The sequence below is a fragment of the Ascaphus truei genome, chromosome 2 (genome assembly GCF_040206685.1).
Source record: "Ascaphus truei isolate aAscTru1 chromosome 2, aAscTru1.hap1, whole genome shotgun sequence".
In the NCBI taxonomy this organism is placed as follows: Eukaryota; Metazoa; Chordata; class Amphibia; order Anura; family Ascaphidae; genus Ascaphus; species Ascaphus truei.
In genome coordinates, this window is record NC_134484.1 from 154,829,717 (window position 1) to 154,849,921 (window position 20,205).

At 42.4% G+C, this 20,205-nt stretch overlaps 1 protein-coding gene across 1 annotated transcript in view; it reads left to right on the plus strand.

Moving 5' to 3' along the window:
- The window catches only part of DOK6 (docking protein 6), a 521,007-nt gene that overhangs the window by 278,500 nt on the left and 222,302 nt on the right, over nucleotides 1-20,205 (plus strand). The window contains exon 2 of the mRNA XM_075585441.1: nucleotides 9,089-9,196. Coding sequence (XP_075441556.1) covers nucleotides 9,089-9,196 — 108 coding nt within the window. The remainder of the gene's footprint in view (nucleotides 1-9,088; nucleotides 9,197-20,205) is intronic.

The window sequence follows — 20,205 nt, forward strand, 5'->3', positions numbered from 1 at the left end:
TATCGCCCTGCAGCCCAATTCATGGTCTATGATCGTATACAGTGACTTTACGTCTGCTGTTACCAATATATAATTGGGCTGCCACTTTAAATCCTTAAGTATTTGGAGGATATGGGTCGTATCTCTTAGATAGGATTTACTATGAACTACATAGGGCTGTAAATGATAATCAATAAATTGAGATAAATTAGAAGATAAAGATGAAATTCCAGAAATAATAGGTCTACCCGGTGGTGCTGTGAGGTGTTTGTGTATTTTGGGTATAAAATAAAATAAAGGTGTACGTGGGTGTGGTATGAATAAATATGCTGCCTCTTCTTCAGTGATTGCTTTACTTTTCAAGCCAGTGTCAAGCAAAGCCTCCAGATCCTTTTTGTGTTGATCTAGGGGATCACTACAAAGGGGGAGGTAGGTGGTTCTGTCGTCCAATAATCTTTTGGACTCAGCTAGATAATAGGATCTATCCATTACCACTATACCTCCCCCCTTGTCAGCAGGTTTTATCACTAATAATTCATTGGTCTCCAATTTCTGCAAGGCCTCTTTTTCTTTAATGTTCAAATTGTCGTCTTTAATTTTAAATGATCGACTGCAATCTTCCAGATCCCTGGTGACCATTTCGACAAAAGAACTTACCAGATGCCCCTGGGCAAATTTAGGATAAAAAGTGGATTTTCTTTTGAAGCTATTGGATGATGGCATATCCGTTTTCACCTCTTGATTAGTACCAGATTGACTGGAGATGGCATCCCTAATAAAATACTTTTTTAAGCCAATTTCCTAGCAAATTTGTGGACGTCTATATACAGGTTAAAACTATTAGGACCGCACACCGGAGCAAAAGTGAGTCCTTTCCCTAGGACACGTTTCTCCAAGTTAGTCAGAGTGTGCTGGCTAATATTAAAGATATTAGATTCTTGTTTGTGCCTGTTTAGTCTAGTTCTACCAGTACCTCCTCTTCTTCCTCTGGCCCTGTTTTTCTTTTCTTGTAGTTTAGAGGTCGGATGGGGTCCACATGAGGTTTGATCATTTCCACCTCTGGGAAAATGTGGTCCCTCTCCTTCCTCCACTCTAAAAAAGAGAAATTGGTCTTGTTAACAGGGGTGGGTAAAGGTGTATATGAAACACTATCTGTCTCACTTCCTGACTCTATATCGGTCAAAAAAGTATATTTATTACTCATAACAATAGGCACTTGTTGTGTCTTTGTTATCAGATCATAACGTTCTTTAGCATTTTTCTGTTGAAGATAAAGGTTTTTGTTATGTATAGGTAATTGAACCTGAGTTATTTGGCTTGGAACCAGAATGTTACTGCTTGGTTTTTTTAAAACAGTAGCATTACCTCTTTGGACTGGTTTCGCCTTTTGTCTCCTTGTGTTTTTATTGTCTTGTACTAACAGAATTTGTTCAATCTCTGATTTTTTATTATTAGTATTTAAACTTTCCTTGGATTTCTTATTCCATGTACGTTGACACCCCGTGTCATAATCTGTTTTGTCCCTGAAAAACTTTCTTTGTTTGGTTTGGACTATTTCTAATTCCATTTGGTCTAGCCTTTTTTTGATGGTAGGTTCCAGTAAAAGTAACTCATTGCTATCTTTAAAATGTTCTAATTGATTCTCCATATCTGAAATCTGCTGATCTAGTATGATTAGAGATTTTTTCCGATAATAAATCAATACCTTCATCAAGGAGAATGAACATGAGTCTAGTGTCTCGTTCCACTCCTTCATGAAAGCAGTATTCTCTTTATCAGAAGTTGGTGACTTTGACACCCTCAGACCTCTCGGAATGCGGTGATTTTCCAGATATTTGCTCAGTGTGGTAACCTCCCACCACCGCATTCCGAGAGGTCTGAGGGTGTCAAAGTCACCAACTTCTGTTAAAGAGAATACTGCTTTCATGAAGGAGTGGAACAAGACACTAGACTCATGTTCATTTTCCTTGATGAAGTTATTGATTTATTATCGGAAAAAATCTCTAATCATACTAGATCAGCAGATTTCAGATATGGAGAATCAATTAGAACCTTTTAAAGATAGCAATGAGTTACTTTTACTGGAACCTACCATCAAAAAAAGGCTAGACCAAATGGAATTAGAAATAGTCCAAACCAAACAAAGAAAGTTTTTCAGGGACAAAACAGATTATGACACGGGGTGTCAACGTACATGGAATAAGAAATCCAAGGAAAGTTTAAATACTAATAATAAAAAATCAGAGATTGAACAAATTCCGTTAGTACAAGACAATAAAAACACAAGGAGACAAAAGGCGAAACCAGTCCAAAGAGGTAATGCTACTGTTTTAAAAAAACCAAGCAGTAACATTCTGGTTCCAAGCCAAATAACTCAGGTTCAATTACCTATACAGGGATATAGAGAGAAAAAAGGGGGAGCACAGGTTGAAGAATTTGGGGTATCTAGAGTATCTAAATAGATATTTGTGGGTGTGCTTGAAAGATATATTAAATCACTTACACGGCCTTGTGTAAATGCTCTCACAGCAAGGTTTACTTGTCTTAGTGTTCTCTTGGTCGGTTGCCTTCTTCTTTTCAGGACTTGGTTTTCTTTCTGGATATCTTCAATAGTCCTCGGCTTACAATGTGGATGTCTCCCTCGGAGTGAACAGATTGAAAAACAGTGGTTTAGAGGGGAATACAGACAGTACTGATCAAGTCCAATATTTTAGCTCTAAATGCATATATATATATATATATATAAAGGCAGTAATTACTGCCAGCACTCACACGGGCTAGTGTGAGTACAATCCTAGGGGAAGGTATCTTTTTATCCAAATCTGGTCTTTACACGTAGTGATCTATAGGTGTAATAAGGGTCCGGTATTTAGTGATATATATAAATCAAATAATACTCACACGGCCTTGTGTGAGTAAATACACATCAAGGTATCTTTATTTTGAAAGTCTCCTTTTCTTCTTTTCAGGTTTGTGAGCTTCTTCCTGGTTTTCTTTGGTGGTCTTCAACTTTCAGTGTGGTAATCCCCCTCGGTGTGAACAAATTGGAAAACAATTGTTAGTGGGGAAACATCAACATAATTCTGTGATAACCCACTAGAAAAGCCCAAGCAGATTCGTAAAAGCAGCAAAAATGCTGCAGGCACTCTCACGGGCAAGTGTGAGTGCAATCCTAGGGGAAGGTATCTTTTTTCTGTTGGTGTCTTTAAATCTGGTGCCCTGTGAGGGTGATAGTGATCTGATATGTATAGATCTATAAAAATAAAAATAGAAATAAAAATGATACTCACACAGCCTTGTGTGAGTAAATGCACATCAGGGTATCTTTAACTTCTTTGTGATACTGATAGTGTTAATCTCCAAGTGGGCCAGTGTAGGTAGATCACCCCTCCTTGGTGTAGATGTGAAATTGAACACTGTCACGATTCTCGTGGACTAAAACAAAAATTATTAAAAAAACATATATAAAAACAATGAGAAAGATGCATAAAAAGAAAAAGCCAGCCGTCTAAAGGAAATTGCTCGTGGGTTTCGTGGAGCGCAGCTAACTTGCTCCGCGTCCGGATATAGTGCTGCCTCCTCTCAGATCCACTCCTTGATGGTGGCTGTGCTGGGTCAGAATTGCCTAGTGGTGAGAGCAACGCGTTTCGACTTTTGGTCTTCCTCAGGCTCCGTAGTTTTCACCCTCAAAGGGCACCAGATTTAAAGACACCAACAGAAAAAAGATACCTTCCCCTAGGATTGCACTCACACTTGCCCGTGTGAGTGCCTGCAGCATTTTTGCTGCTTTTACGTATCTGCTTGGGCTTTTCTAGTGGGTTATCACAGAATTATGTTGATGTTTCCCCACTAACAATTGTTTTCCAATTTGTTCACACCAAGGGGGATTACCACACTGAAAGTTGAAGACCACCAAAGAAAACCAGGAAGAAGCTCACAAACCTGAAAAGAAGAAAAGGAGACTTTCAAGATAAAGATACCTTGATGTGTATTTACTCACACAAGGCCGTGTGAGTATTATTTGATTTATATATATCACTAAATACCGGACCCTTATTACACCTATAGATCACTACGTGTAAAGACCAGATTTGGATAAAAAGATACCTTCCCCTAGGATTGTACTCATACTAGCCCGTGTGAGTGCTGGCAGTAATTACTGCCTTTATATATATATATATATATATATATGCATTTAGAGCTAAAATATTGGACTTGATTAGTACTGTCTGTATTCCCCTCTAAACCACTGTTTTTCAATCTGTTCACTCCGAGGGAGACATCCACATTGTAAGCCGAGGACTATTGAAGATATCCAGAAAGAAAACCAAGTCCTGAAAAGAAGAAGGCAGCCGACCAAGAGAACACTAAGACAAGTAAACCTTGCTGTGAGAGCATTTACACAAGGAAGTGTAAGTGATTTAATGTATCTTTCAAGCACACCCACAAATATCTATTTAGATACTCTAGATACCCCAAATTCTTCAACCTGTGCTCCCCCTTTTTTCTCTCTATATCCCTGTACAAATAAGGATCCTGGATAAGGATCCTATTGGGGTCTGAGCCATAGGACAAGAAGACGAACCAGAGGGGACCTTTGTCTATAAGGTTGTAAAGTTCATTGTCACATTGCCCCTGTTCTTAAGAACTTAATCAGGGAGCGCCAGGGTTTTTCTCTGTTTCAATTACCTATACATAACAAAACCTTCAACAGAAAAAAGCTAAAGAACGTTATGATCTGATAACAAAGACACAACAAGTGCCTATTGTTATGAGTAATACATATACTGTTTTGACCGATATAGAGTCAGGAAGTGAGACAGATAGTGTTTCATATACACCTTTACCCACCCCTGTTAACAAGACCAATTTCTCTTTTTTAGAGAGGAGGAAGGAGAGGGACCACATTTTCCCAGAGGTGGAAATGATCAAACCTCATGTGGACCCCATCCGACCTCTAAACTACAAGAAAAGAAAAACAGGGCCAGAGGAAGAAGAGGAGGTACTGGTAGAACTAGACTAAACAGGCACAAACAAGAATCTAATATCTTTAATATTAGCCAGCACACTCTGACTAACTTGGAGAAACGTGTCCTAGGGAAAGGACTCACCTACCTCCCCCTTTGTAGTGATCCCCTAGATCAACACAAAAAGGATCTGGAGGGTTTGCTTGACACTGGCTTGAAAAGTAAAGCAATCACTGAAGAAGAGGCAGCATATTTATTCATACCACACCCACGTACACCTTTATTTTATTTTATACCCAAAATACACAAACACCTCACAGCACCACCAGGTAGACCTATTATTTCTGGAATTTCATCTTTATCTTCTAATTTATCTCCATTTATTGATTATCATTTACAGCCCTATGTAGTTCATAGTAAATCCTATCTAAGAGATACGACCCATATCCTCCAAATCCTTAAGGATTTAAAGTGGCAGCCCAATTATATATTGGTAACAGCAGACGTAAAGTCACTGTATACGATCATAGACCATGAATTGGGCTGCAGGGCGATATCTCAAAAATTGGAGTCAACCACTCATTTGACATCTGCTAAAAACAATTTTTGGTTGACAGCATTTTATTTCATTTTAACACATAATTATTTCACTTTTAACTCACAATTCTATAATCAGGTATGTGGAACCGCAATGGGCACCAGGTTTGCCCAAAGTTATGCAAATCTTTTTATGGACAGTTGGGAAGAAGATTCCATTTGGAACAACTGTCCATATGGGGCAGACCTGGTGCTCTGGAAACGTTATATAGATGACGTAATATTCATCTGATCCGGCGGCGACACCAAATTACAATACTTTTTTCTTATTTGAATAATAATGATAAACACTTACAGTTCACTTTCAACCATAGCACAGAGCACATTGATTTTTTAGATTTGCATATTTATGTCACCAATCACACCCTTCACACCAAAACATATTTCAAGCCAGTGCAGGCTAACACCTACTTGAGAGCTGACAGTTCTCATGATCCATTGTGGATAAAGAATATACCAAGGGGTCAGTTCCTCCGCCTGAGACGTAATTGCTCTGATATTAGGGACTTTGCGTCTCAGGCCGAGGAACTGAAGTGCAAATTCCTAAGTAGGAATTACCCTGAGCATCTTTTGGATGAGGCTATAGAACAGGCTACCAACCTGAGGAGAGAAGATCTTCTTGTTTATAAGAAAAAAGATCCAAAAAAATATTTCTTTGATAAGGTGCCATTTATTACACAATATAACGGCATGGCACCAAAGATTTAAAAAATAATCAGTAAACATTGGCCAATTCTCTTGAGGGACAATGTTCTAGCTGGAAGTCTACCCATGAAACCACAAATTATATTTACTAGGGCGTCAAATCTAAAATCAAAAATAGCCCCTAGCTGTCCACTTATTCATCTAAAAGAAAACAGAGCTATGATAGACAAAGGTTTTTTTAAATGTTCAAAGTGTACTTACAGTTATAATGCAAAAGGATTAAAATCAAACGTTACAAAGAAGGAATATCCTATCAAGTCACATATCAATTGTCATATGTGTTACGTTATATATTTACTCCAATGTCCTTGTGGCCTGCAATATGTGGGAAGGACCAGAAGAACATATCAGAGGAGAGTATACGAACACATATACAACATAAAAAGAGGACTGATAACTCATAGCGTATCCCATCATTTCCTCACACATCATGATAAAAACCCTAGCGTCTCAAATGTCAAGCTATTAAGACTATTCCTGCTAGTGTAAGAGGTGGTGATAGATTACAAAGATCCAGTATATGTGAGGTATACTGGATATATGAGCTCAAAACATTAGCCCCTAGAGGGTTAAATGTAGACTTTGAGTTAGGTGCATTCCTGTAATACTAGTTAGACGTTTTTCCTTTTATTCCCTTTCCTTCAAGTAGGGGACTATATATCATTTAACTGTTTATTGCCAAATGTAATTGGTACACATTATATTGTCAAATAGACACTAATTTTTACCTGTTTTATGTTGAATGTTGTGTTAGGTTATTATTGTTTTATGTCATGCAAAGCTGAATCAAATGTCAGTGATTCTACATGCTAATTGGTATATCCTCATAATTGCCTTGATTGACAGACCAATCGGAACCAAGTTGAGGGTACTTATACCAGGCATCACTGCCATCACTTTATACCCCTGAGGAAGTGTGTTTAGACACATGAAACGCGTAGAGCCATTTTATTGTGAATTGGACATTAACAGTGGACAAGCAGTACAAGCGCTGAGTGCTGTGGCTGAAAGTTAGAGGGGCAAGGAGGCGCGCATTGCCATTTCCTTTGGCTTCGTTGGTGATTGCCAGGCCTTGACGCCACATCCGGTGACGTCACTACCAGTTCCGGCACACGACGGAGACATCATTTCCGGTTTCTGCCAGCTAGGAGATACGGAAGGAATACACGGCCTCCAGGACGCTCTGCGGACCCTCCACACGTGGCCAACAGCCTTACCAGTCTACTGCGATTTACTATCTGCCGTCCTGTGAGTGTTATCTAGATTTTAACCGACCGGAGCGGCGTTCCAGATATCTGTCCAACTATTTTATTCATTTAGTTTTATTAAATTAACTTTTATCATTAGCTTTGCTTTGTGTTGTCTGTCTTGGTGTGTCTGTTTGTTTTGTCACCTAGTGTCAGCCAGTTTGCAATTTTATGTCTGTATAATTTGTTTTAACTTTGTTGCACTAAATATCTCTTTTTTCATTTCATGTTCCACTTCCCATGCATGAAGTCCTATCTGAGCACCCAAAGATTTAGAGACTGTTGATCATCTTGGGACTTGAACTATTTCTACTGGATATCCAGGATTCCATCATTTGGACTCACTAGGCGCCGGTATCTCTTTTTGTTTTACAAAGGACTTACGTGACAGGAGGCAGAGAGGCAGTCTAAACCAGCTATGGCTACACAAAATTACATATTAGTTTAAAAAATGTGTAGCTCATGATTATGTATTGTACACAAATGTGTGAGATGCCGGCATGTAGAATCCTGACTATAGTATACCAGCCAACATTGATTATTAAAGTTATGCTGCATGAACGTCTGCAATCCATTATCATTAACAGGCTTTAGAAAGCAAGAAACTCAATTAAACATGCCATATTTACTAGAGTTTTCTGCCATAAGGCACCCTTCAGTGCTGGGAGACACCTTAAAGCCTGTTCTAGTTATTGGGTTGTAAAGTGTCTTCCAGATCCGGAAGGTGTCTTATAAAATAGCACTGCTTAGTAAATATGTGTCAACAGTCATTACTAATTTTTAAAAAAAATGACCATCACCACACCATCATAAACCCCAAAAGCCAAGTCCTACACTCTTATACAATAGATAAGTTAGTATAGGAAGTGTAAGTCTTTTGAACCTACCTTAAAATAGAGGACTGTCTTTTCGTTTTTGGTGAATGAAAAGTATGCTGTTTTGTAAGTTTTTATTCATTTAAAAAAAGGGGGGGGGGAATCGAGTTTCTGCTGCATAAAAATGTATTTGACGTTTTCTTCGATACACCGGGTTTATGCGTTGTTGCCAGTGCTAAAGCAATGGCTAAGAATAATATCTCTGAGCTACTGTACTGCATATGATAGAAAATCATATTTTTAGATATTGATTACCTCTGTTGGCTACATGTATGATAACATGCATAAACATACATAAGTGCACAGTACATACAATATATGGATGCAAAATGATTAGCAATAAATGATTTCTGAATAATACAGTACATATATCACAACTTATAAGCATGAAATGATTTCTACCAAAGACCCTGTTTAACGGACTGTTTCAATGCGATGCTTCTTCAACTATATCAGGGTCATCAGAAACGCATTAACATATATTTTTAATAGATGAATTCCCTGTTATGAAATATTTGTCATATCACTAATTTACTCTTGAGCTGCAGTAAAAAGGATTTATATCACATTTCAAATGTTGTAATAATTTTACAAATGCCAAGCTCTTTAAGTTAAAGCAACATAAACAAAGCTTAGCCTTCTGAAGTTTTTCAAGTATTTTACAATATCCCCCTTTAGATTAAATCAACATAAATACATGTTTATATTTTGTTTACAGATTTATAGACGCTGTTGGCTAGTTTTTAAGAAGGCATCCAGTAAAGGTCCAAGAAGACTAGAAAAGTTTCCTGATGAAAAAGCAGCCTATTTTAGAACCTTTCATAAGGTAAGTGATACCTTCCTAGTCTAATCACAGAAAGCAGAAAAAGTGGGGAAAGAAATGTCTTGAAGGAAAATGACCATCTGTGTAGCAAACACATAAAACTTGCAGTAGAGAGAAAATATGGACAGTCATCCCCAAATGAGTTATACAAAAGCTATTTTCATCATCTTGGGGAAAAGATTGAAAAATGGTTCATTGCTGAAGTTTGCAGAAACAGACAACGTTTCAGTGAAAAATGTAGTCCTCCTTGGCGCTGGAACTTGGATAGATGATGCTATTTTTCTCCAATGAATATAGAGAGAAAATGACAGATAACAGTTGTGTTTCAATAAATTGTTAATACTGTACTTTTGTCTGTTGGAGTTTTTGATTTGTGATGTACTGTATGTTTGTCATTGCAAATCAGTGCGGGTTTACTTCAGTCAGTTAGTATAGTTTTGTTTTCAAGTAGACTGGGGCATCTGTCAGTAAAAATACTGTATACAAAGTCAACAAGTGGTACTACTTACACAGGTTTCCCCCTTTTTAGATTTAGTTATGCTAAAAATAAAAAAAGTAAACTGTCTAAATGTAAGGAACACATTTAGTTTGTTACGCAGACCGTTAAGTTTGCAAATTGAATTGTGAAATAATGGTCATAAAACACAGGTCAGTGAGCAATTCACCATTTTCAATGTCATGTTTGGCCAACTTATCATAGTGGCACACATCCCTGATGTGTTCATTATCTTATTGCTGCTTGGGTTATTGGCTAAACATGGTTTATTGGTGATTAGTTGTTTTTGGGCCAGGTCGCTGTTTTTTTTCTGTCTTTATTTACACTGGATCTTGTTTCACCCTAAGGAACGTTATAGTTTGTAACTAGTCTGTGGGTCACAGGGTAGGGGTTATGGCACATTTATAGATCTTAAGATTTTGGTGGGTCATGATCCTTATCTGGCAGTCAATGCCAATCAAACACTGATACCCAGTATGTTTCTTGTGTATTTAAGGACTTATACTCATCTTTTATGAATGTTTTTAAAGGAAACCACAGAGCAACAATAGCAAGGAAATGTACTAAATAGCAGTAAAATACTTTTCAAAGGAACAATTTCACCATCTTTAATTGCATATTTTCAAATCAGCCAAACTACCAGAGTTGCTAAAGATAATTCTTGTTTAAAAAAAAAAAAGCCATATTAGCCTAATTTGTACAGTACTAATTAGTGTGATGCAATTAGATACCTTACAGGTCCAGAAGGCACTTTACAGCCCATCTAAAGGAATAAGCTGGAAAGGGTCCAGGATTCCGCAACGGGTACGGTTCTGGTCCCGAGCGCTCGTGGAATCCCTGCAACAAGACTAGTGGTCCATCAGTATTAGCGCAGCGGGGTTCCCAGCATCTGAATGGGACTCCCGCTGTGTGAATCCTACTGTACTGCATCAGCCTGTAAGAGAGACGTGCAGTAAGAGTAGACAGAATAAGTCACTCTCCCTGCGTGAGTCTAACAGGCTTTTATTTTAATAACATATTATTGAAGCAGGGTGTTTCCAAAGCTGAACAATATTAATTTCAGCCTCAGGGACCCCACGTTTACCGAGTTATAGGCTCCGGTAAGGGGTGCCGCTATCTCCTCCATGGCTAAATCTCCCGGTCACGTGACCGGGACATTTAAACAATGCAGAGGGATACCAGACCCCCTGGTTCAATACTATGTTCCTGGTTTATTGGAGTTAGAGGGGGTGGATGAACTGAGTAGTTGCCGCAGGGTGCGTGACTAGGCCTTCTGGGAAGGTTGCGGGGGGGGTTAACCCCTTAATTACCTTAGCGGTAGTAACTGCTAAACTAATGAAGGGGTTGAACACTCCCACTACCCACCCAAGAGGCCTAACCACCCACTCCGGGGCACCAACCCCCTTCACCCACCCCTTCTACCCCCAATAAAAATTAAAATACAATACAACAACCAATACTATCCAATACACCCATTGATTGCCAGTGTGGTTACCCATACCCTCAATTGGAGCAAAGAGAACCACAAAGGCAATGAATGGGCACCCTACCACCAACCCCCTCTACCCGCAACAACACCCCTCCCAATAATACAGTACAGTAATGGGAAAAATCCCTATTATCCAGATCTGCATAATAGCACGTGACGGTAGGGGTAGCCGGCCTTCATAAGGAAGATGAAGCCTGGCTGGCTGCCCCTAAAAATCATGTGTATGGACCTATGAGTGTTAGCTCTTGGGTCCAGTAATGTAATGTAATGTGTTTCCTTGTACCTACTGTATGTTCCCATTGAAATGTCCCCTGTAGGATTATAAGCTAGGGTCGCCATGTATGGTTAGGGTCCCAGTTAGGAAATAGCTGCAGGACCGGGACTTTAGGAACAGAAGTTTAAGGGTGGATGTTGAGGGGGAAATAGAGTTTAAAACTGTGTCTGGGGTTGCTGACTGGTAGTACCGGGAGTACTGATATTTTACCTGCAAATAGTGTATGATTTGCGGGTACGCGTCTGTACATAAAGACTCGGTGTGAATGGAAGTCTAATGTAACTCTATGGGATTTCTTTGCTCCGCCAGCAAGTTCTGCAATTAGGTTTTAAAACACAGTGCAGGAGCCTGTTTTAGAGCCTAGTTGCAAAGTCTAAGTTTTAGGGTCCAAGTCTTTGGACCATGTTTTAGGGAGCAAGTTTTTGACTCCAAGTTCCCAATGTTAAAAGATGAGTATCCATTGCTATACAGACAGCCCTGGTAATGTAATTTGCCGAGGGGTCTGCATGGCAATGGCGGATCAAAGGAATGGATGGGCAAGGTGTCAGGACATCTGGCAGGCGGGGAAGAGTTGAGGAACATTTCTATGGATGGGCTCTCAGCGGGTGAGACCCTTCCTTTGGGCTGGCCAAGGAAAGCCGTTGCCGAGACGGAGCTCATAGGCGCCATTTCCATTGGCCAGTTCATATTTCCCGCTTTGCCAGCAACCTGGGCCTAAGCACGCCTCCTCCTTTGATTGGTTAAAGCCAGGTGAGCCCTCAGCTCGTGATTGGCTGGTGGGAAAATTCCCACACTCTGATTGGTCACCGGTCCGTCTTCCATGTTAGAGATAGCTCAGCGAAGTGTATGTTTTGAGACGGGCCATCAAAGAACCAGAGCATACTAGGGCTTGAGCCGGTGAAGCGATGGCTGGCTTTTTGAAAAGTTACTCTGCTCCGCATAGCAGGATGTTCGGCACGGAGTTGCCAGAGAAAAGCCTGGCCGAGCTGAGGCTATGTCCTGTATTTCGCAGCCAAGTTCTGAGCGGAGAACGTAGCGAGGAGAGCACTGTTCTCCCAAATAGATGCCCTTTGAGGTTATAGATAAGCACATTGACAATTAATGCATTTTTTGGCAAATGTTTTTTTTATTTTTTAGGTTGCCCATTGATTGCCATTGTGGCAATCCTTGCCCATATTGTGGGCATGATGTATTACAGTAACAATCAATAAGTAGAGAGGGTGGGAGGGTGGTAGTTGTTCTGGGGAGGGTGGTTAGACTTCTTTGGTGGGTAGCGGTAGGGAGGGTTAACCCTTTAATTTCCATAATGGTTAATAAACGCTAAGGTAATTAAGGGGTTACAGTCAAGTAGTCAGTTTTTGTATTTTTCTGTCGGTGCCCACTGAAGATGAGGAGTACGATGATGGCCTTCATCCTTGCAGGGGTAAGTACAACTTTTATTTATTATATGCTGGCTGGTTAATGTTTCATTTTAAATGGCCAAATGCGCTATTATCCAGATCTGGACAATAGGGATTTTGCCCATTACTGTACTGTATGTTTTGGGTAGAGGAGGGTTGTTGGGGGTAGAGGGGAGGGTAGTATGGTGCCCATTCATTGCCATTGGGGTCATAGTTAACCACACTGGCAATCAAAATATTTATTGAGAGTATTGCTTATTGTATCTTAATGTTTATTGGGGTAGAGGGGGTGGGTGAATGGGGTAGTTTCCCTGGGGTGGGTGGTAAGGCCTCTTGGGTGGGTAGTGGGAGGGGTTAACCCCTTCATTACCTTAGCGGTTACTACCGCTAAGGTAATGAAGGGGTTAACCCCTCCTACAACCTTCCCGGTAGGCTTAACCACCCACCCTGGGGCAACTATCCCCTTCACCCACACTTTTACCCCCAATAAAACAGCTTGCCGCTAAGGTAATAAAGCTGCTTTTATTTTATTTTAATTACACAGTATTGAAGCCGGGGGTATACATAGCTGAACTGCATTAATTTAAGCCGCAGGGACCCCCTGCTTCCCGAGTTACAGGCTCTGGTATGGGGTAACGGTTTCTTTCTGCATTGTTTAAATGTCCTGGTCATGTGGGCCGTGACGCGGGAGACTTTAAACATGGCAGAGATACCGGCACCCCATACTGGACCTTGAACTCAGGAAGCAGAGTGTCCTGAGCCTGAAATTAAGGCAAATCAGCTCCAGAGACCCCCTGCTTCAATACTGTGTCATCAAAATAAAATAAAAGCCAAATGATCGACTGTTAGAGATGCGCAGAGAGAGTGACTGATTCTGTCTTTTCTCAATGCGCATCTCTTACAGACTGATGCAGCCCGGTGAGATTCACGCAGCAGGAGTCCCATTCAGAAGCAGGTACCCCCACTGTCTTAATCCTGATCGGTCTTCATCCCCTGTGTAGCACTGTGCCTTGAACGCTCGACATTTGGTCTGCAGTTCCTCAGCACATGTCCTCCTGAAGGATAGAAAATGCTACATCTGTAGCAACGCTTAGTAAATATTTATAAATGTAGCAGTTGTAATTATTCTCATTAATACGTTAGGGCTGCAAATCAATATTGCAATATTTTGGAGCAGCACTATTCAATGAGCAATTATGCGCCGAAAAGCCATGGAGAAAATCGTATTATCCATGATCTCTTAACAGGTTAAGGAGTACAATTACTACAGCTACATCTGTACATGGCTAATTCATGACATTGCATTGTTACAGGTATGTCTGCCTCTTTTCAACAGACCATGTATAACCTCTTATCTGAATGTAACCCCTTTTGCCCCCCCCCCCTATCGCAGATGGGGACCATGTGGGGAAATACAATTGTGTTACCGGGTGTGGTGCGTTACCTGATAGGCTCACAGAAGGCCTGAACCTCCGCCACTGGGAGCCTAGGGTTACCTGATCATTCGTTGAACACAGCGCCTCCACCTGTAAGGGCTCCCACCTTAGTGGGATGGTCCTCTTACAGGAACCACAATAATAAAACACGCACACAGTGTATGCCAATAACTGTTTACTATTGCTGATACTAATAACTTCGGTACCTGTACCACACAGAATAATGCATATAGCCATACACATAGAAGTGCACCAGGTGCACACATCACCATAAATATTCCCTCCCCCAAAGTACTTGGGTGCTGGGCACCAATCCCCTGATGTCCCTTTATGTCCACACCCACTCAATGTGTTGGAGATAGCGCTATCCCTTGAAGTGTTAGTGCACTACTAAAGGTACCTGCCCGGGGCTCCAGCCCACGGATGCCGCTATTCAACTGGGTTTGGATCCACCTGATCCGTCGTGATGTCCTCCTACACGTGGGGTGAATTCTGGCGTGGATAATATCACCGCGGCTCCGCACTGTCTGTACCTTGGTGGGGATCTGTCTGCAGCCGGTAGGCTGCAGTCGCTGCTTGGCGTGGCCTCCGTGAAGATAGTCTATATATATAAGTCTCTGAGAAGATAGTCTTTATATATAGAGGGGTCTGAGCCCAGACCCAGAAATCAGGCTGCACGCCACAGAGGGTATCTTTACTTAACCAAATAGCTAAAGGGGCAAATCTCCTTCTCTAAGGCCTGTCCCTGAAGCAACCAACAAACTGGGGCAAGGGTAACCTTTATCTGGGGCCTTTGGGGGTTATCTGGCCTAGTGCAAGGGGCTACTGCTCCCCTGCATCCTCACTCACCTGCTCCCTGCTCCAACTACCAACTGCCAAGCCCGCGAAATGTATCTAAAAGCAACTGCCAAGAATCCTTTAGCCCTATTGGCTGTTCTGGGTCACCTGGGCTTTCCTCCCTAGGCCTCATGGGAGTTGTAGTCTCGTGGAGGCTGCTGTAACATTGGGGCCCCCTGTGCGATTGCACTGCGCATGCGTGACTTTGGAATGGCCGCCGCAACTACTGCACTTCACTGCGCATGCGCGACTACTGTGCACGCGCGTGCAAACCATCATGGCGGCCCCCGCTAGCCGGGTGCACCGCCGAGCCTCCTGAGGCCCCCACCTTTGGAAACAGCCAGCGGGTCCGTCGCTGGCTCCGGCGGCACCCGCGACCACGCTGAGGCAAAGGAGGGGGTCTCTGGGAGCCAGAGGGGACCGGGGCTACATGAACAATACATTATAGGTTGTACCTTTCATTATCATATCTGCAGCTACATGAAGAATGAAAAATTATTTCTGCTACTCTAGTTGAAAAATATAATGTTGCTTTATAGCAATGAGTTTTGTGTACGTTTTGTCTCTCACTCCCCTATTACTCACCCCCATCTCTCAATCCTTCATTTTCGTTTCCCCCAATCTCTCTCTCCCCTACCTCTGCTATCTCACTCCCACCTTCACTTCCCCTCTTACACTACCCCTCTCTCTTCCCCTCTTTTCCCCATTCCCCTTAATCTTCCCTTATTTTACACTCCCCCTCTTTCACTCCCCTTATCCTACCCTCAGATCTCTACCCCTCTCTCTCTCCCCCTCCATTTCTCCCCATCCTCTCATTCAGTGCCCCCAGCTCTCACTCAATCCCACACCCCTATTCTCTGAATTTGAACATGTTCATATCTGGCCAAACATTTTGGACGTATATATATCCCCAAACACACACCTCTCCCCCCCCCCCCGCCCCTACCAACAATTTTACCTTGGAGGCCTCCTTGCACCATTGCTGCACCGGTTCCGCAGGTGGAAGTTGGACCCGATATCCTCCGCTGATCGGTGGCAGGGGCAGGGGGGGGGGGTTTGCTGTGAAGTCCGGGATAAAGCTGGGTAGCCAACAGGCTTGGGACAGTTGAGACAATTATCCTAGCTCTCCCCCAGGTGTTGATCACTGAACCCTTTATGGATGCTCCCGGAACCCCAGAGTTCCGTAGAACTCTGGCTAAAAACCAGTGAGCTACTGTACAGTACAGTGTACTGTAACTAATCTGCAATTGTAAAAACAAAAAATGAGGGTCAGGATTTCCTAGTGTAGTTGCCTTGTGTGTTGTGTTTTAAAAAGCATGGCCTTATAGCTGTCAGTGCCTGAATAATATAGTTTAAATGTCATGAGAGGGATGCTTTTTGTATGTGTTAATTTAGGAAGACTATGAGGTGGTACAGTACTTAAAGGTTGCTAAGGGAAACAGCAAAAAGGGCCTAGGAATTGGGGCTAGGAAAAGGCTTGGTAGTTTAAAAGTAAAGGTTGCAGCAGTGCAATAGTTAAACCATGAAAATTGAGGGTTCTAGCCATCTATTGGACCTTCAAGGTGAAAATTTTATGGGAAAGTCGTAGGTATGGTTTGTCCATGTAGTGGGTGTTTGATAACCAGTAGTAGTACTGTAGGAGGACATGTGCAGAGGTACACAATGGAGACTGTTGTAAGGTGAAATTATAACAAGGCTTTTTTGTGCCTGTCGCTTTAAACAGCAAAAAAATCAACATAAGCGAAATAGTGAGCCAACCAAAAACCCCTATCTCTGCTTTTGAGACTATCTATACATGTAGCTCAGCCCTCTCTGACTGGGTTGGTTAGCTAGGCTATTTACCAGCCCCAAATCATGGAGACCTTTATCAATACACATACATAGATAATAGTCTTATACGAAAAAGTCTTATCTGTTAGCTGGGCTGCTGTAGGGGAAGCTTCTCTGCTCTCCTGGAACCGCACCCTTGTGTGCACAGAAAATGTCAGGCTCCAGGTTAGAATCTTGTCCTCTTTGTCTTGTGGTCAGCTTGTCGCTCAAGACATCTGCCCTTCCTTGGTTCAGCCCAGTTGTGGACTAAGGAATCTTTGCTCTGTCTCCAAGTTCAGCTCAGGTGTGAGCAAAGGAGTCTCTCTTCCTGTCTCCAAAGACAGGCTTTTCTAAGCCATCTAATCAGGCAGTTGGTGTTAGTTAATTGCCTACCAGCAGTTAACCACCACACTGCTGGCTTAGAGGCACATTTGTGAACAGGGATAAGTCCCCTGTTACATACCTCCCCTGTTTGTGGTAAGCTCGGGCTTACCACGGCCAAAGCCCATCCTTCCACTCTCATTCGAGATCTTTGTGACTTGAATGAGAGTGGATGGAGGAAGAGAACCCTCTGTCCCGCAGAGATTGGAGCCCTTTCTCCAGTTTATTTTTGTCTCCTCCCGAAGGTGCTTGAGATCAGCACTCCTCAGTCGCTCGAGGATGACTTTTCCAAGTAAAGTCTTTTTACAAAGTGCGCGGTCATGAGATTTCCGTTGCGTCGGGCACTCCTCTTTTTGTAGACAAACTGTATGGCAACAGTTGTAGAGCAGTTAGGACCAGCCCGAAGAGTTTTCCGCTTTTGAATCGGTCTTTCTGCACCTCCTCCACACAACGGAGTCGCCAGTTCAGCTTCTTTGGGACTGAGTTGCACCTCAACCGCCCTTTCCTGAGAACGTCCTATCTTTTCAGCTTCCTCAGCTAAGGATTCTTCTGGATTTGATTCTAAACTCCTACCTCTGATTGTTGCCTGTTGGGCAGCTGTAGGTTTGGCTAGTGCTTTCTTAGGTGGCTCAAACTTCGTGATCTTGTTTTGAAGGTGCGTGGAGTCCCCAACTCTCACTGTACCCTTGTCCTCACGGGCATTAGTTACTGTGGGATACTGGTGCTTGGGCAGAGCCAATACCTTTTTCCGCATTGGAGGAATCTGTAAGTTACTGTTCTGCAGAGTCTCAACCTGTGTGAGTGCGTCTTGCAAGTCTCTTCTCAGGGAATTTATCTGCGTACTTTGCTTTCTCTGAGCTTGCTTCCCCATTTTTATTGCATTGTGAAGCACTATGAACTTCTTTGCTTGGGCCACAGTTACTTATTTCAGTTTCTGGACCTTCTTGTGCTCCCTTTTGTGCCGCATCACCTGGGTTCTAAGCTTGGCCTTTAGCGTTGCTTTGGTGACGCTCAGGGTAGCCTTCAGTTTCTCATGCTGCTTTGCGGGACATACTTGGTAATCAGACGTTCCTGCAGCACTTGAATTTCTTTAGCAGCCTGCAGATTGTCTTCCTGCAGAGTTCGCTGCTTCTCCTCGGCCTTCTCGAGATGCGTACGCAGACCTTGCAGTTGGTGCTGCAGTTGGTGCTCTGCTTTAAACTTCTCACCTTCCAAAAGTGTATTTATTTCTTTAAGCTCGTGCAGCTTTTCATTTTTTTCCTTGACGTCGTTTGTCAAATTAAAATTTTCTTCTTTGAGTTTTAAGTTTTTTCTTTGTAATCTTAAATGTTCTCCTTTTTCAGTCTCTGTACTATTCAGGCCCTCCTTCCATTTACGCACATCTGCTTTGAGAATGACAGTCTCCTGGCGTGAGATTTCCTTCTCTAGGTTGAGGGTCTGAAGCTCCTTCTGAGAGACTTTGAGATCTGTTTTAAGATTGACAATCGTTTCTTTAGATATGTCCAGCTCCTCAGTGAGACTGTGTAGTTCCTTTCTGGAAACTTCTAGGTCTGTCCGGAGACTGTTGACCTCCTGTTCTGAGGCATTCAGCTCTATGTGAAGAGTGTGAACCTCTTGCTGGAAGACTGTCATCTGCTTCAGTGCCTCCTCATACTTTCGCTTCAGCTTAGCCATCATTTTATCAGATTGGCTTTGCTTTTCATACATGGTGGAAATATTAGCCTTTGCAGTATTTAGCTCAGTCTTGAGATCGTCCAATTCTGTCCTGGCTAAAGAGTAAATTGTGAGCACATCTTTTTGTAGCCTCACGTTATTTTTCTGTAGCTCTGTGTAACCATCTTTCTTTTGTTTCAACTGTTCATGGAGCATATCCCAGTCATGCCTGGCATTTTTCAGGGAATCTTCAGGGCTGGTCAAGGTATCGTCACTCACTGGTTCCGGCTCCACGTCCCTGGGATGGTTGGTTGAGGGTTCCTCACTGTTGGCACCGGACAGACACTTCTTTGGGGTACACGACTTCTGCCTTGGGCCCTCTGGATATTCGGTTAACCGCAGGACGAATTCTCCATTTTCTCTAGGCTGCAGGGCAACTCGGTCCCCCTTTTCCTCCACAGGATCTGCGGACGTGTCTGTTCCTTCCACGGTAAGTGAAGAACCGCTTTTCTTTTTCTTTTTCCGCTTTTTTGTTTTGGATGACTCCGTCCCATCAGGAATACTGGGGTCTCCTTCTTTATTTGATACTTTAGCAGCTTCATTATATACGCCAGGCTTTTCTTGCAGTTGCTTTAGCTGACAGAAATATTGGGTGATCTGCTGCTCCCGCTCTCTCTTGTCGACCATATTCGTCATCATAGAGAGCGGTCTTTTCGGTTCGTGCCGAGTTCAGGCACCCCCACCATTCTTTGGGTGTTTTGTGGGTGTGACTCGGTTCGGGTTCCCTGTAAGAGATGTCTTCCTCTTTATTGGACTGGAAGGGCCATTCTTCCGTGGGGTAGGGTTCATTACAGGAACGCTGCATCTTGTCCTCCATTTTGGGGCTCTCAGGTGTAATTTTCTTCCTGACAACAGGAGGCACTATTGCAGCTGTTGCCACGGTATTTGCTAGAACCCCCAATTGTGGTAGTCCTACAGGTGGGCATATTTTGCTTATAGAGGTCGTAGCTCTCACAGGCATCTCTGTAGACTTTTTCTTTCTTGGATAAGTTTTACAATATCAGCAGTGCTGTGCACGCATTTTCTCTCATCAGGTATACAGGATGTGCAGGATGTGCAGTTGCTAGGTAAAAACGTCTAATTGCTTTACACCATTTACTTGCTAGGTATAATCTCTCATTAGGTATGCTGGATGTGTAGTTGCTAGGTAAAAACTTCTGTTTGCTGTACACCATTT